We start from the raw sequence: 16,287 nt of genomic DNA, 5'->3' as shown, positions 1-16,287 counted from the left end.
AATTTTCGTTTTTCTTTGATCGATTCAGCTCCTTCTGGAAGCTCCTTGATGTCATACGAGATTCGTGGTTTGATCGGGATTCTTTGGAGAGATTGTTCAAACTGTTCAACGTTTGACCAAGCTCGGATTCAAGCTGTTTTTGCTATGCCAGAGGGGACCGACAGGGCTCCTTTGGTTGGGGATTCTGAGGACAAGGCCGAACACTCCCGGGAAGTCGTAGCGACTCCTTCCATTCAGACCCAGTCTTCCGATCGATCAGCTTGTGAGGAGGTCGTCGTTCCGCACTTCTGGGTCTTCATCGAGGGGTCGATTTTCTGGAAAATCTCCCTTGATCTCGATTCACGACTCTGACGATGAAGACGTATCGGGAGAGATGCGGCCTCATGTCTCACTGAGCCCGAGCTCGGAAGACGAGACCATTGCGGCGACTCGCAAACTATGCCAATTGTCGGAGGGTGCCTTACCCAGTCCATCTCGCCCTAGGTTTGCTCCTAAGGGAGATGGTTCTTTTTTTGCGGCCCAAAGTGACTTAATTTCCCTCGCTGGTCGTATGAGGTCTGCGGGTTGCCGTCTCCATCTCTTGCTTCCTCAGCCGAGAAGGAATCCTACGCCAAGGTTGCGGTGGCGTGTTCCAAGGTTCGTTTCTTGCTTTATTTTCCTTGAAAACTTGCTTCGAAGTATTCGCTCGCTTATTTCCACTTCTTCTCATGTGATGGAAGCTTTTAACGAATACATTGTGGTGATGGAAGATCACGTCGTGGCTTCTCAGAATGATGAACAGATCAAGAGCAGCGGTTCCGAGATCAAAAGGATTTCAAAGGAGCTCGAAGCCACCAAGCGAGAAGGGAAGAAATATGCTGAGCAGATCGCGGCTTTGACTGAAGATTGGAGGAGTATTTGCCTGGAGAACAAGGCTCTTACGACCCAAGTTGTTGCTCAAAGGTGAGAATCGCGGCGCTTGAGGTCGAGAGAGGTCGGGACATTTGTCGTGCTTCCCGCATTGCTCGTCGTGCTATTGTGACCCGGTACCGGGAAATCCTTGAGTCCTTAATGGACGAGCAAGAAGAAGAAAGTGTCTGTTGAGATCCAGCTGCAAGAAGTGATCGCCAACATTGACCTTCTGAACAAGCTCAAGGATGGGGGTCTGACTGTGGACGCTGAGCTTGCTCGTTTAAAGGAGATGGAAGGAGATTGTGAGGATCTCGTCGCTTCAGCCGCTGTGTCGGATTGGTCGATCTCCGAGCTCGGTCTTCCTCAAGTCTCAGTTGATTCGGCGGATCAAATCGGGGGGTCGTCTGTCCCCGATGATTCCGTTACTAGTTAAAATCTTTTGTTTCTTCTCCTTTTTTTATTTGTTTAGTATCTTTTGTCTTTCGCGATCTCTGATCGTGGTATCTTGGATATTCTTAACGAATAAGCATAATGTTTTGGAATATCTTTGTTTCCTTATCCTTCGAGATTTTCTTTGTTTAGGTCGTTGAGATACGGCGAGGTCTTGATCCTTATAAAGCTTTGCTTTGTTCTGAGACTTACAACAGTGTGTCATTTAATTTTTTTTTGGCTCGTCAACGGAACATGGCTTCGAGAAGATCAAACCTTCGCGATTCCGATAGGGTGCAAACTCGAACTGGTAGTGCTAATGCGGAACGCATTCGATCCGGAGACGTGAGCGAAACACTCACAGAAGTTCTTCGTATGGAGACCTGACTTCCGCGGGCTTCAACCCAAGAGGCCAAGGACCTCAAAGGTGAAAAGTCTGTTGCTCGTGTCGAGTAGCCCAACAGGTTTGGAGGGGCGTGACCCCCCCCCCCCCCCCCCCCCCCCGAAGAAGGCGAAAACGAATGGCTCAGACCATCGTCTCGGTGTCTCAGGTGAAGCGACTGTTGCTAAACCGTTTCATTGGCAGTTCTCGCACTCGAAGGATTGCCCTATTACGGAAGATCCGGACAGTGTTACTCACTCGGTAAGGCATTTCAAACCTCCTGGATGTCCGCTTCCTTCTTGGCGAAATATGACGGATAGCGAGGCTTATGTAAAGATTGCCCTAAAATCTACACTAATTATTTGATAGTGATCGGGAGTTTGATCTAGGGAAGATAAAAGATGTTGGCAACGATATCTTTAGAACAAAACGATGTTAACAGTTTCTGGTAGGCAAAAATAGACTTTATTGATGAATAGGATCGAATACAATAAGTTGAACTAGATCGAATTACACAAGTGAGATCGATAAAGGAAAGGATCTAAGAACGGGAGAAAATAAAGTCGATGTATGTGTGTAACTCTCTCTCTCTAGGGTTTTCAACGTGTCCCTCTTCGTGTTCCTCCTTCCTCCTTTATAGTAAATAGTAAATTGATCCCGTGATGTTCGTAACGGCTCAGAGATCTTCGACTCTTGTTCCGCGATCTCCGACACCCTCGACGACTCTTCTTTGAACTCGATCAGTTGCTATAGGCTTCAGCTCTCTAAAGCCCATGTATTTGATCACGGCTCGTTAAGGTATTACCCAAAATTGGGTCCAACAGGAACTCCACTGATGCCAAACCGGATTTTCCAGACTTAAATTTTTGCTCTCTTCAACGAGAATCTCAAACCTTCCGTTTCCGAGGAAAATTTTGGGTTTCTAAACCAGACTTCTCTCCGTTTTATGGTTTTTCGTATCATAAAAACTGATCAGGTAGAGACGCTTAGTTAGACCACATTGATTGTCCAGAGGTCTATTAGAATCCGCAAGAGCTGTTTTGGCTTAATTAATTATTATATCCGTATTTCCTTTCATCTCATACATATGTAATAATTAATAAATTTTATCGAATAATAATTCAAAACTTTAATTCTTTCATGTGACTCTGTTGGAATCTATATCATTGGTTCTAATAGAGAGTGAAGATCATCATCTCGAATGTGAAAAATGATCTTCTGTTATTTCTCTGTAACCGTAAAGTGTCATTTACAAGTATATATATAGACACTCTAAACCAAACTAAACCGGCTAAATTACATTTACAACATAACCATAAATAACCAGCTAATACCCCCCCTCAAGATGGAGGTGAGTAGATATCCAAAACACCCATCTTGGAAGTGAGATCCCGAAATGGAGAAGGATACAAAGCTTTTGTGAGAACATCAGCTATCTGGTTATGAGTACGAACGTGCATCGTCTTGATCATGCCATTATCAATGCGTTCCCGTATTGTATAGCAGTCATGATCAACGTGTTTGGTTCGTTCATGATAGACGGAGTTGTTGGCGATGTATAGTGAAGCTGTATTATCACCATAGAGATGAGATGGCAATGTCATAGGAATCTGAAGATCTTTCATAATTCGCAGGAGCCATTCAATCTCACAGGAGGCATCCGCAAGAGCGCGAAACTCTGCTTCCGCTGTGCTTCGAGAGACAGTACGCTGCTTCTTTGAACGCCATGTAACCAAAGAATCTCCAAGGAACATAGCATATCCTGTTATAGATCTGCGTGAGTCTGGACATGAGCCCCAGTCTGCATCAGCAAATCCTCTCAAATCAAAATTACCATCAGCTGCATAAAAGATACCCTGTCCAGCTGTGCCCTTCAGATATCGAAGCAGTTTGTGTGCTGCTCGAAGGTGTGCATCACGAGGAGCTGAAGAGTACTGACAGAGTTTGATGAGAGTATACGAGATGTCAGGTCTCGTAATAGCTAAGTACATCAATCTTCCCATCATGCGACGATATACTTTTGGGTCTGACAGTAGAGAACCCATCTCATGAACAATCTTGGAACCGTCTTTGGGAGGAATTGTCTCCTTTCACAGACGAACAGTAGGATCAAGTGGTATAGAAGATGGTTTGCAGCCAAGAAAACCCGTGTCATCTAGCAACTCGAGAGTATACTTCCTCTGACACACTGAAATACCCTTTGCCGAACGTGCGATCTCCAAGCCAAGAAAATATTTGGCTTCACCAAGATTGCGAAGTTTGAAATGTGATTCCAACTCACCAACAAACCTCTGAACTTCATCATCATTGTTGCTCGCAACTAAGATGTCATCCACATATATCAATACTGCTAAAAATCTCCCCTCAACATTGCGCACAAACAGAGTATGATCATCTCGGGATTTCATGAAACCCATCTTCAAAATAGTAGATGAGAGTTTCAGATACCATTGGCGAGACGCTTGTTTGAGACCATATAGCGACTTATGTAATCTGCAAACTGCATTCTTAGGCACTGAGACACCCATTAACTCTTCATAACCCTGTGGCAGTTTCATGTAAATCTCCTCGTCGAGATCACCATTTAGAAACGCATTAGAAACATCTAACTGAGTGAGAGACCACTTCATCTTAGCAGCAGCATCAATTAAAACTCGTACCGTGCTCAATTTAGCAACTGGTGAGAAAGTTTCTTGATAATCGACGCCTTCTTCCTGTGTATAGCCCTTGCCAACGAGTCTACCTTTCTTCCTTTCTTCAGTACCATCCGCATGATATTTAGTTTTATAGATCCATTTACATCCAATAGGCTTCTTATCAGGTGGCAGGGAACAGACACTCCAAGTCTTTGTTCGTTCCTGAGATCTGATCTCCTCCTTCATAGCATCACGCCAAATCTGATCTATCATTGCCTCTGAAAATCTTTGGGGATCTTTTGATTTGGTGATAGAATTTATAAAAGCATGAAAAGGCTCAGAAAGAGAAGTATATGAGATGTAATTGGCCATTGGGTAGGGTGTTGAAGAGGAAGAGGGATTATCAATTTTGTAACAATGAAAATCCTGCAAGTTGGCTGGTTGTTTCTTGTTTCGGATAGGTCGACTTCCAGAGGGAAGAGGAACCGTAGAAGATGACACATCATGAGAAGGATGTGCATCAGAAGATGTTGGTTTAGAGAACACAAGATCGGGGACAGCAGGTGATGAAACATGAGGAAAGAAAGATTTGACATTATCATTTAGAGATGATAATGCAAAAGGAAAGATATCCTCATGGAAAAGCACATGTCTAGAAATGGAAACAGAATGTGTCTCTATATCTAACAGCTTATAACCTTTGTACCCTGAAGGATAACCTAAAAAGACACACGCTTTTGCTCTAGGATCAAATTTATGCCTATTTTTGGTTGAGGTACTAACATAACAAAGACACCCAAAAGTTTTTAAGGATTCATAATCTGGTTTCTTATTAGTTAGTCTCTCAAAAGGTGATTTGTTGTTTAAAACAGGGGAAGGTAATCTATTGATTAAGAAAACCGCAGTGAGAATGCATTCACCCCAAAATTTCAAAGGCACATTTGATTGAAACAACAAAGCTCTTGCAACGTTAAGAATATGCTGATGTTTTCTTTCGACTACTGAGTTTTGTTCAGGTGTTTCAGGACATGAATGATAAGAAACTATTCCTCTAGCAGCATAGAATTCAGTGAAACGAAGTTCATTAGCATTATCAGATCTAACAGCTTTAACATTGACATCATATTGGTTTGCTACCATCTTAACAAAGTCAGGGAAAATATTGAGAACATCAGATTTAGCACGCATTAAGAAAACCCAAGTTGCTCTGCTAAAATCATCAACAATAGTCAAGAAGTATTTCGATCCATCTACTGTAGGTTCAGCAAACGGACCCCAAGTGTCAATGTGAAGAAGATCAAATGCATTTTTACTCATGTTGTGTCTAGGTTTGAAAGGAATATGTTTTTGTTTTGATAAATGACAAACGTGACAAGCATCAGAATGGTCTTTATTAATTTTTGAATTTGGGAGATTAAGAACTTTTGACAAGGTTGCAACTTTAGACATAGACGGATGACCTAACCTTTTATGCCAAGTAATAGAGTCAACTACAGCAGAGACATATGACATACCTTGAAAAGATAAAGTTCTATGATTGTTTTTGACTTCCAAGAAATATAAGTTGCCAACTTGACTACCTTGACCAATCATCAATGCCTGAGTAAGATCCTGAATAAAGCAATCATTAGCAGTGAAAGAAACTTCAGAATTCAAAGTTTTTGTAAGAACGCTAACACTCAACAGATTGAACTTGAAATCAGGTATGTAAAGCACATTGAACAAGGTGATAGAGTTAGTCAAACGAATGCAACCTACGCCCACTATGCTAACCGTATAACCGTTTGGGAGAGTGACATAGGTTTGATCTAAAGGCTTATAATCGGTAAACAGGGTTCTATCATGACTGACATGGTGAGTGGCTCCTGAGTCTATGATCCAAGCTCTAAGAGACACATCTGTTTCTTTATTCGTAGACGAAATAAGCATGTCATGATAAGAATGGTTGTATAAGGAAATGAAGTTACCGGAAAGGCTTCCTGTAATTTGTGAAATCACAGGAGCAGAAGCTGAAGTCGAGGCAATGGTTTTCTCAGTAGGCGTGATACTAGGAGCTTGGAGTTGAGAACTCAGATACGAGATCATCGACTGGAGTTGGTCTTTAGAGAACTGATCACAGGAGACATCTTCATGTTGACCGTTGTCCTGAATGATTGAGGACTGAGTGAGAGCCAAGTTCGTAGAAGCAACAGAGTTGGACTTCTTCCCTTTGAACATTCCAGGCGGGTATCCATGCTTTTTGTAGCACTTGTCAACTGTGTGTCCAAGGCGAGAGCAGTAAGAACACTTCACTTTGTGGTAACCACCATGAGACAGAAGCACTTGACTGTTCTCGGAAGCATTTGTGTCTTGCACTTGGAACGCAGCAGGATGACTGTTCAAACTCTGAGCTGAACCTACAATTCTTTGACTTTCATCCTGATCAAGCATGTTGTAGATCTCAGTGAGGCTTGGCCGAGGCTTCATGTTCAGTATCTGACCACGAATGTTGGCAAAGTTTTCATTAAGCCCCATAAGAAACTGAATGATTCTACTTGTCTCTGCTTCTTCCATTAACTCCTTAACATGATCACATTGACATCTTCTTGCTGTGGAAATTCTTGTGTTGGACAGTTGCTCCCATAATGTCTTCTTCTTAGTATAGTAAGCAGATAAGTCCATAGCTCCTTGCTTCAAAGTCGCTACAGCTTGCTCCAACTGATATTTCCTTGGGAGATTGCTGACACGAAACCTTGAGTAAAGATCATTCCACATCTCAACAGCATCATCATAGTATAAGATACTATCGTAAATCTCCTGGTTCACAGTGTTTAATAGCCACGACTTAACCATGCTGTTACATCGACTCCAAATCTTGAATAAAGGATCATCTTGAGCTGGCCTTGATAACGATCCATCCACAAATCCAATCTTGTTCTTAGCATCTAAGCTCATCCTCATCGCAATATACCAGTTGTTATAGTTTGTGCCATCTAACTTCTGATTCGCAATGACTAAACCAGGATGATCCGCCGAATGCAAGAAATAAGGACTGTGAGTGTTATCAATAGATTGATTACCAGACTGGTTCGATCCTGTTGATTGATTGTGAAGAGGTCGAGCTCTCTGCGGTGGAACAGGTGCGATATCTGGTTCATCGTCTTCGAGATCAGGTGCGGAATGTTGAGATCTGGTTCGCATCGCAGAGGTCTCCGAGTCAGAGACGGTGGTTCGAGTCCTCATCTTTCTTCCTTGTTTCGCCATTGGTGAGATCGAGATCTGAATCTTCAGAAGTATGGAATCGAATAACAAGAATCACCGATAGCGATGAAAACACGATTCGTAACTTCAATCGGAGCTCAGAATCAGCTGGATCTTCACAGATTGACCGCAAAAACGAAGAGATTGTGAGTGAATCGAAGAAAAAATCAGAGAAAACGAGCTGGAATTGCTCTGATACCATAATAGAGAGTGAAGATCATCATCTCGAATGTGAAAAATGATCTTCTGTTATTTCTCTGTAACCGTAAAGTGTCATTTACAAGTATATATATAGACACTCTAAACCGAACTAAACCGGCTAAATTACATTTACAACATAACCATAAATAACCAGCTAATAGGTTCTTTCGCAAATCTTCTCCAAAACCTTCTGTCCGATTTTTATGATTTTCATTCTCTGATGTGCAATAGAGATTTTATCACATAAGCGATGAATGTAGCTTGGTTTCCCGTTACTATTATGATAAGAGTAAGCTTTTCAACAAAATCAAGAAGAACATGTTTGTAGAAAGTGAAAATAATTTTGAAGTCAATCCCAATTGACTAAAAAATATGAAAAAGATTTTGTATTCTGCTGCTACTTATGGGGATTTACTGGAATATGAGGTTTAGATATGGTGGGATTTGATTGGTTTTCAAGATATTTGGATGATTTCGGTGTAATTTAAAATTAAAAATTAAAATTATTGGTGATTTAACCAAGTGATTAAAAATTTTAACAAAGAAAACTAGATCTTGACCCGCACAACCGTGCAGGTTATTATTTTATTTTAAATAAGTATAAAAATTTAAATATTTAAAATTTTATTTTAATAAAAAAGAACTATATATTTATATTGTTAATAAAAAAGATATGAAAAGATTTATTCATATATAATTTCAGAGAAATATAGGAATATCTATTTAATTTGTTTGTTTTACTATAGTTCAAATAATTTAAATTGAAGAAATATGTTAATGTATTTGTATGTATGTGGTTATCGTATACCGCTAGTCTCTTGATTAATTAGCTTAACCGGTTTGGTTAGCTAAAGTCACGTGTGTTATCACGTGGGTTAAGAGCTGTACAACGACGAGGTATAAGTCGTTATCTCTTAACCCTAGCTCAAGCTAAGTCATATAGTGATTGAGAGAAGATAGCGAGAGAGTAGAGAGACTGGCTGTTACGATTGTAATCCAAGCTCAAGAACTGCGCTGAGTAGTGGATTGCTGATCAAGGATCAGCCCCAAGAGATATAGGTGCCTTCTCACATTGAGATGGTGCGGTGAATCTGGGTAACAAGCTCTCATGTTCCTTTCGTTCTGTGACTCAAGCTAATCGAACAAGAATCGAGTAGATCTAGGTGAATCGAAGCATTAGATCGCACATAAATATTAATACAAAAATCATTTGAAACAATTTTATAAGTGGTGGTCCAAATTAAAAAAACAAATCATATATGAATTAAGTTATGACTTATGTTTTAATAGAATAGATGTATATACGATTCTTGAAGACGAGGAGAACCTGCACAAAGATACACCCACTCTTGGGTTGTAATAAAAGGGAGGATCAATATATAGCAGACAGAAGAGAACCATCCATTTACGGATGGTGAAAGTAAGAATATCGTCTCATTGCTTGACGAGAACACTAATTGAATATATTTCAAATGAAATCTGAGAAAAAGATAGTGTGTGTATACCATTAATATGTATACAATATAAAATAGTAAATAATGTGTTTGAAACTTGATTTACATCAAAAGCAAGATTATAATAATAAACAGTGAGGAAAAAGAAGAATAAAAGAAACATACAGAGAAGCAAGGTAAGTAATGATGGCAACTGGCTTCAGGATGAAAAAGGTTTATCAAAAATATTTATCGCACTTTTTTAGTTGATACTTTGATCAGAAGCACTTCCTGTGAACGATAGATGGTCCAGATTCGTCATACTCGGCTTTCGCGATCCACATCTGAAAATATGAAACACATAAGTGAAACACTGATCACACACAACAAAACACTAATAAAATATGATATAAGGTTTGTATCTAATCAGTGTTTCAAAAAAAAAAAAGGTTTGTATGTAATTTACCTGCTGGAAAGTGCTAAGGGAAGCCAAGATAGAGCCACCGATCCAGACACTGTACTTCCTTTCTGGTGGAGCCACAACTTTGATCTTCATGCTGCTCGGAGCCAAGGCGGTGATCTCTTTACTCATTCTGTCACCAATCCCACCAAACATTGTGGTTCCACCACTAAGCACAATATTACCATAAAGATCCTTCCTGATATCCACATCACATTTCATGATTGAGTTGTAAGTAGTTTCATGGATTCCTGGATTTTCCATTCCGATCATCGATGGTTGGAACAACACTTCCGGGCACCTGAAACGCTCTGCACCAATGGTTATCACTTGACCATCTGGCAGCTCAAAGCTCTTTTCGACAGATGAACTGGTGTTGGAAGTCTCGAGCTCTTGCTCATAGTCTAAGGCAATGTAAGACAGCTTCTCTTTCATGTCTCTAACGATTTCACGCTCAGCAGTTGTGGTGAAGGAGTAACCACGCTCAGTCAGAATTTTCATGAGGTGGTCGGTCAAATCACGGCCCGCAAGGTCCAGACGTAGGATTGCGTGTGGAAGAGCATAACCCTCGTAAATTGGAACGGTGTGGCTCACACCATCTCCAGAGTCCAAAACAATACCTAACCAAAAAATAAGGAAAAAAAAGGAACAAACAATAGATAAATGATAAACAAACCATACCATAACAATATTTTTATACCGAATAAAATGAACCACACTCATGGAAAAAAAAAAACAAAATGTCTGAGGCATAATTATCCCAAACTAGCAACCGGTCTCTTGATGCACCATTAAACACAAAGCATAATATTGTGATGTATTGTAAGGACACATAATTTAGAAAGCGTCTTTCTCAAAAAAGAACAAGGGTACTGACCAGTAGTACGACCACTGGCATAGAGAGAGAGAACCGCTTGAATGGCGACATACATAGCAGGAGTGTTGAATGTTTCAAACATGATCTGTGTCATCTTCTCACGATTTGCCTTTGGATTGAGGGGAGCTTCGGTTAGCAGAACCGGGTGTTCTTCAGGGGCAACACGGAGCTCGTTGTAGAAAGTGTGATGCCATATCTTCTCCATGTCATCCCAATTGTTGACGATACCATGCTCGATTGGGTATTTGAGAGTCAAGATACCACGTTTGGACTGTGCCTCGTCACCAACGTATGCATCCTTTTGTCCCATTCCAACCATCACTCCCGTGTGACGTGGACGTCCAACGATGCTTGGGAATACAGCTCTTGGAGCATCATCACCTGCAAAACCGGCCTATTCGCAAGAGAGTTGTAACTGGTCCACATTTAACCTATGCCATATAGTAAAACATTCAAATCTTCTTTTTGTTAATAATCCAAAGAAGTTTTTACCTTGACCATTCCAGTCCCATTGTCGCAAACGAGTGGCTGAATATCTTCACCGTCCGCCATTTTTAAATATCTAGCAGATCACATGAACATAAGAGACACGACAGTTATACATATACAAAATGAAAGTAGTAAACATCTCATGGAATCAAGAAAAGGAATCAGAATCCAAAATAAATAAAAATCGTTAAAAATCTCTTATATCCATAGAAACATTCAATCCTTTTTAGTTAATAATATCTACCTGAAGAATTTACGTAGACGAACAAGAAGACAAAGAGTTCTCAGAATTGGGTTTTAAAATTTTCTGGAAAATGGAAGGAACTTTGGCCCTTAATATCGTTCGACGATAAACGGATCTAGGCCGTTAGTTTCATTGATGAGGCCAATATCTCAGCGTGTACGAACATATGTCCACCTATTTTTGTTTTAGAAACAACAGCCTGACCGAGGTATACGGTTCCATGCTCTGTCTTACCGGGAGAATCGGGACACGGGAAGGCATTGGGCCTTTTATATTTTTAGTAAATAAAACCTCATCGCTTTGAATTTTGTCTTTTTCCCTTTTTTTGGTTCAATGTTTTTGTTATTGATTATGTGATTTTTTTTAGCTATAAATCATATTAGAAATATAAAATTCTGCTTTCTTTATAATGATTTGACAATCAACTAAATAGCAAAATAGAATTCAGAACAGAAAAGTCATTCTTAACTGAAATGTAAAACAGAAACTGTTTTATAGTTGTACTCTTTTTTCAATTTATAAGCTGTTGTAGGTAAATATCAATATTACTAGGTTAAGATCCGTGTTTTGTGCGAGACGAACTTGGTATACAAATCTTTTTAAGTACACTGTTATTTATTTTGTATTTTTACATATCATAAAATAATAAAATATATTAAATAATTGAGAAGCAATTAACTAAAACATATAGAATTAAATTGGCATGAACACATAAATCAAAATAATCACTCTTTCATTTACAATATTTTTATGATAAATAAACAAAACAATTATATTTACTTGTTTTCTGTGGTATATAGTTAAATTTAAATAATATTAACATACATATATAGTATATGTTTCATATGGTTATCTATTAAATAACTTATATAATTTTATGTTCATTTGTATTTTTTATAACAAAAATTTTAAACTGCTGAAAACCAAAATTTCAATGTGGACTTTTAATAATTTTAGTAATTTATGATCGTATGTAAAAATTCAATACAAATTTCTAAATTAAAAAATTAAGTTATCAATACTTTTTAATGCAAATTTAAGAACTCAGATATTTATTTTATATGGTATATAATTTAATTTAACCAGTATTAAAATATATATTTTTAATATGAATATCAATTAAATGAGAATTTCTTTTCATATAATTTTATGATCATTTGTATCTTGTAATAACAAAAATTTAAACAGTTGATCAGAATGTTTTAAATGTATAATTTTTTTTTAAAATGGAATTTAAAGGTTTTTTTTAATTCAAAATATAAAATATACAAAAAAATCTAGTTTTTTATTCTATGGTGTGTATGATTGTTTAATATATCTTAATAATATAAATTAAACAAAAATGATGAAGGATATAAAATTGTTATGAAATCTTTATTATTCAAATCATTGATTGCAGTATATAGTTTAATATTTATTAGGTAATTCTGTATATTTTATTTAATGAAATAATAAAAAATTATTTTCTATATTAATAATTAATTTATGATTAGTTTAATAAAAATATTGTATATGTTTAGATGAACAAATTTAATTCTCTAGTGATTATAAAAATCATTCTAGTAATGACAAGTATCATAGATAATAATGCTAATGTTTCTCTTTTAAAAGGTAAGAGATTAAAACATGATCATTGCTAAAATTTTCCTTTACAACTATTTTTTTGCCATTAGATTTTCAAAGGAAGTTATGATATTCATTAATGGAACAACGGTAATTTAGTTAATGGATTTACACTCCTTTATTATGAGATAATATGTGCACGTGCCCCATCCAATACAATAATGAGGGACTTACCCTTTGCATTTGAAACACTGTTTCCTTTCCCGTTTAACCCCTCTGTCCTTCCGAGTAGGCATCACTAGACCCTGGCATTTGTCAGGTAACTTGCAAGCATTAGTAGCCTTTCGGTTCAATCGATGCATCTGTTGATTAACTTCCCTCCAAACTTACCCCTTTTTATTGTATTAAAAAATTGACACTTTCAATTCCCAAACCAAAAACCAGAGAGAACATTCTTCCACCGTAACTCAACCCTTATTCCGGCCACTTCTTCTATTCTACGTAGGTGCATTTTTTGTGGGAATCAATATTTTCTTTTTGATTATAGAGGTCAAATGGAAGAACCCAATTTACTCATGAGGATGTTTGCTGCCGGTGACGAACCCCTCGGTGAGAGAGTAAAGTCTTACCACAAGATCAGGAGGACATAGCCCATTAATGACGAGTTAGAGCCGGAGGAGTTAGATTTTTTCCGTAAGTCCTCCTTTGCTAAGACTATAGTCCTTGATGAAAACCTTCCATTTTCTTGTGCTTTTGGACAGTTTGTGGTTGTTTGCATTCTTTTTTTTTTTGACAGCAAAAACATTTAGAGACTCAACTTGGGTTGTTTGTATTCTAAAGTGAACAAGAAGTATTAGATATAGTGTTTGTTTGTCGGGAGTGGTGGTCGAACCTGCTGGACGAGATGATTAGTCACAGCAAGCACCAACATCTATTCCAGAGTCGATGGCGTAGTTATGTGCCCCCTTGACATCTTGTCCCTAATGATCAACATATCTATCGTTACTAGAAGCCTTTTTAGGTTGTGACTCCGAGGTAGCATTTTTGCTTGATGCCTTCGGAGGTTCATGATTTCACGATAGAACTTTCATTTCCTCCTTGTTGATGATGAGGTTTGAAGCGCGTTGGAGAGCATCTTGAATTGTGTGCAGTTTCTTTAGCGTAACCCAATTCCTTAATTCAGATTCGTACCAGAGCGCTTTCGTCAACCCATCCTAGACCACTTTTCGCTGATTCCATTGATCTGTACATCACGGCACCATGAAGTCGTGTAGAGACTCGGTTTTGCTAAGTCCAAAAAATATACATCGGAAATTTCTCTGTCAACATGGAGTAGTATTAGAGAAACGTCGAAGAGAGTTGTCAGAAGTTGTCATTGGAGTTTTTCTTCAAGTGAGAAAAAAAATCCGAGCGCCGCTCCTTGGATATTTTCAACGAAAAGGAGGCAATAGCTTGCGTCATTTTAAATGTGTTTCTAATATCTTCATTTTAATAAAATTTCAAATTTATTGATTAAATCGTGAATGGACATTTACAAGATCATAAAATGTGATCTAAATGTTAAAGAATGAAAAGAATATATTGTTAGACCATAGAAGGGTTGACCTCAACCCATCTTCGAAGTAGTCCACTTAGCTTATTATCCCTGTATAACGAAGTGAGGATATGCAATTCTTCAGTATCTTGGCGATGATCCACGCGATGGCATCAACTGATACACAAGCTGTTCCATGCCTCCTTGAGTTTCCCTCCCTCTAAAATGTGTAAATAGCTGTATGAAAGACCAACGAAGCAAAATTATCAAGACGACTTCGATGAGTTTGCAGGATACTTCTCATGGTGTCTTCCCAGTCTTGCATGATAGTTGCGCCAAGTAGCCCCCTTTCTATGTTTCTCCTGACATTGAAAGTGTAAGGATATGCAAAAAATAAATAAAAACAGGTGGTCTCTATCTTCATTTTGCTCTCCACAGTAGACACATCCTTTCTCCAAACCCCATCGTCTCATTCGTAGTCATGTGGATAACCTATGACCTATCCTTAACACCAAGCCAAACCATGAATGACTGTTGAAGGATAGCCTGCGTGAACCAGACCAAACCATGCCAAGGTACCTTACTCTTCTTGATTCGCAGCTGGTCTCATGTCCTTGTAGCCGAGAAAAATTCCTTAAAGTCATCTAGCTCTTGCCTCCAGAGCATCGTGTCCGATCCTGAGTGAGGGTCAGGAGGAGGAAGAGCAGCAATCTGATCATAGATGAAGGGATACACCATCGTCAAAAATCTATCCCTTTCTTACGTTGTTTGGATCCAACGATTAACACAAAATTTCACAAAAAAATAAACAAAAAAAATACCTCAAAATCTCTTTTTTTTTTAAATTAGATATAAAGACATTCACAATTATAAACTCCTCACCAGTTTTTGTTGGATCTTTAAAACTCTTTTTCAGATATTTTTGATGAGGGTAACCAAAAAATCTGAAAATAATAGTCAATATAAATATTTGAAATATATACAATATTCATCAAATACTCAATTCCATGTTTATGTTGATATGATATATTTCGAAATCCTAAGAGTGTAAACCCGAAACTCTCAAAAATTCGAAAAACCCGATTCGAATCCAAACGGACACCCAAACGCGTATGCCTGATCAAATGGTCTCTAAAATACACACTCGCATAGTTTAATTTCAACATCTCCACAATTTTTCTAATATTTTAATTTTAATCAGAACATATATTTTAGTTATATTTTAATTTTAAACTAATTTTAGTATATTTAATATTAAATTCTAATGTTGATAAAATATTATTTAGACAGCAATACGTTGTACTCATGTTCTTAATATTAATAAAATATTAAATTATTTATTCTTGTGGCTTCGTTTCATGCGTCCACGGAATCAAGTTCATATTTGTTCTCTAAATTATACTTATCTTCCAAACTATTGTATTCCTATAAAAATGATTATTTACTGATGGAATAAAACACAATAATTTTTTTTCCTTATTTACAACAAATTTGGTTATTTTGTAGGGAAATTATGTGCTATAACCATGAAAAAAATGGGGTTCTTTAAAAAATGACTCAAAATTACAAGTCAAACACAAAAATAACATATGTTTTTTTGAAACATTGTTTTGTCCTATTCACCCTAGAAGTTCTAGTTATTCAAAAAAATGCCATTACTTTTTTTTCTTTTATATTTCTAAAAATAAGGCTTTTACTTTACCATCCTCATCTTCAACAAATATTTACAACTTTGTCATTGACATCAATACCTCAACCACCATGAACTACCAATTTGAGAGTGTTAATGCCTTAAAGTTTCGATTTTTCTCATCCTTTCTCATTTTCTATCTACACAAACCACATATCTTACACTTTCTCTCAAAATACATAAAAAAAACTGAAGATTTTGATTACAAATTATGTAAG

At 37.6% G+C, this 16,287-nt stretch overlaps 1 protein-coding gene across 1 annotated transcript; it reads right to left on the bottom strand.

Moving 5' to 3' along the window:
- Positions 1-9,257: 9,257 nt before the first annotated feature.
- LOC106347709 (actin-12) lies at positions 9,258-11,479 on the bottom strand. Its single transcript, XM_013787297.3, has 5 exons — positions 11,283-11,479; positions 11,042-11,111; positions 10,550-10,943; positions 9,679-10,292; positions 9,258-9,556 (listed from the first exon to the last, which is right to left on the bottom strand). The coding sequence occupies exons 2-5, from the start codon at positions 11,099-11,101 to the stop codon at positions 9,491-9,493; spliced, it is 1,134 nt and encodes a 377-aa protein (XP_013642751.1). The 5' UTR covers positions 11,102-11,111; positions 11,283-11,479; the 3' UTR covers positions 9,258-9,490.
- Between the last annotated feature and the right edge of the window lie 4,808 nt (positions 11,480-16,287).

The sequence above is a fragment of the Brassica napus genome, chromosome A6 (assembly GCF_020379485.1).
Source record: "Brassica napus cultivar Da-Ae chromosome A6, Da-Ae, whole genome shotgun sequence".
Classification (NCBI taxonomy): domain Eukaryota; kingdom Viridiplantae; phylum Streptophyta; class Magnoliopsida; order Brassicales; family Brassicaceae; genus Brassica; species Brassica napus.
Note: the sequence above shows the minus strand (reverse complement) of the source record. Positions and strands in the feature narration are given on the sequence as shown.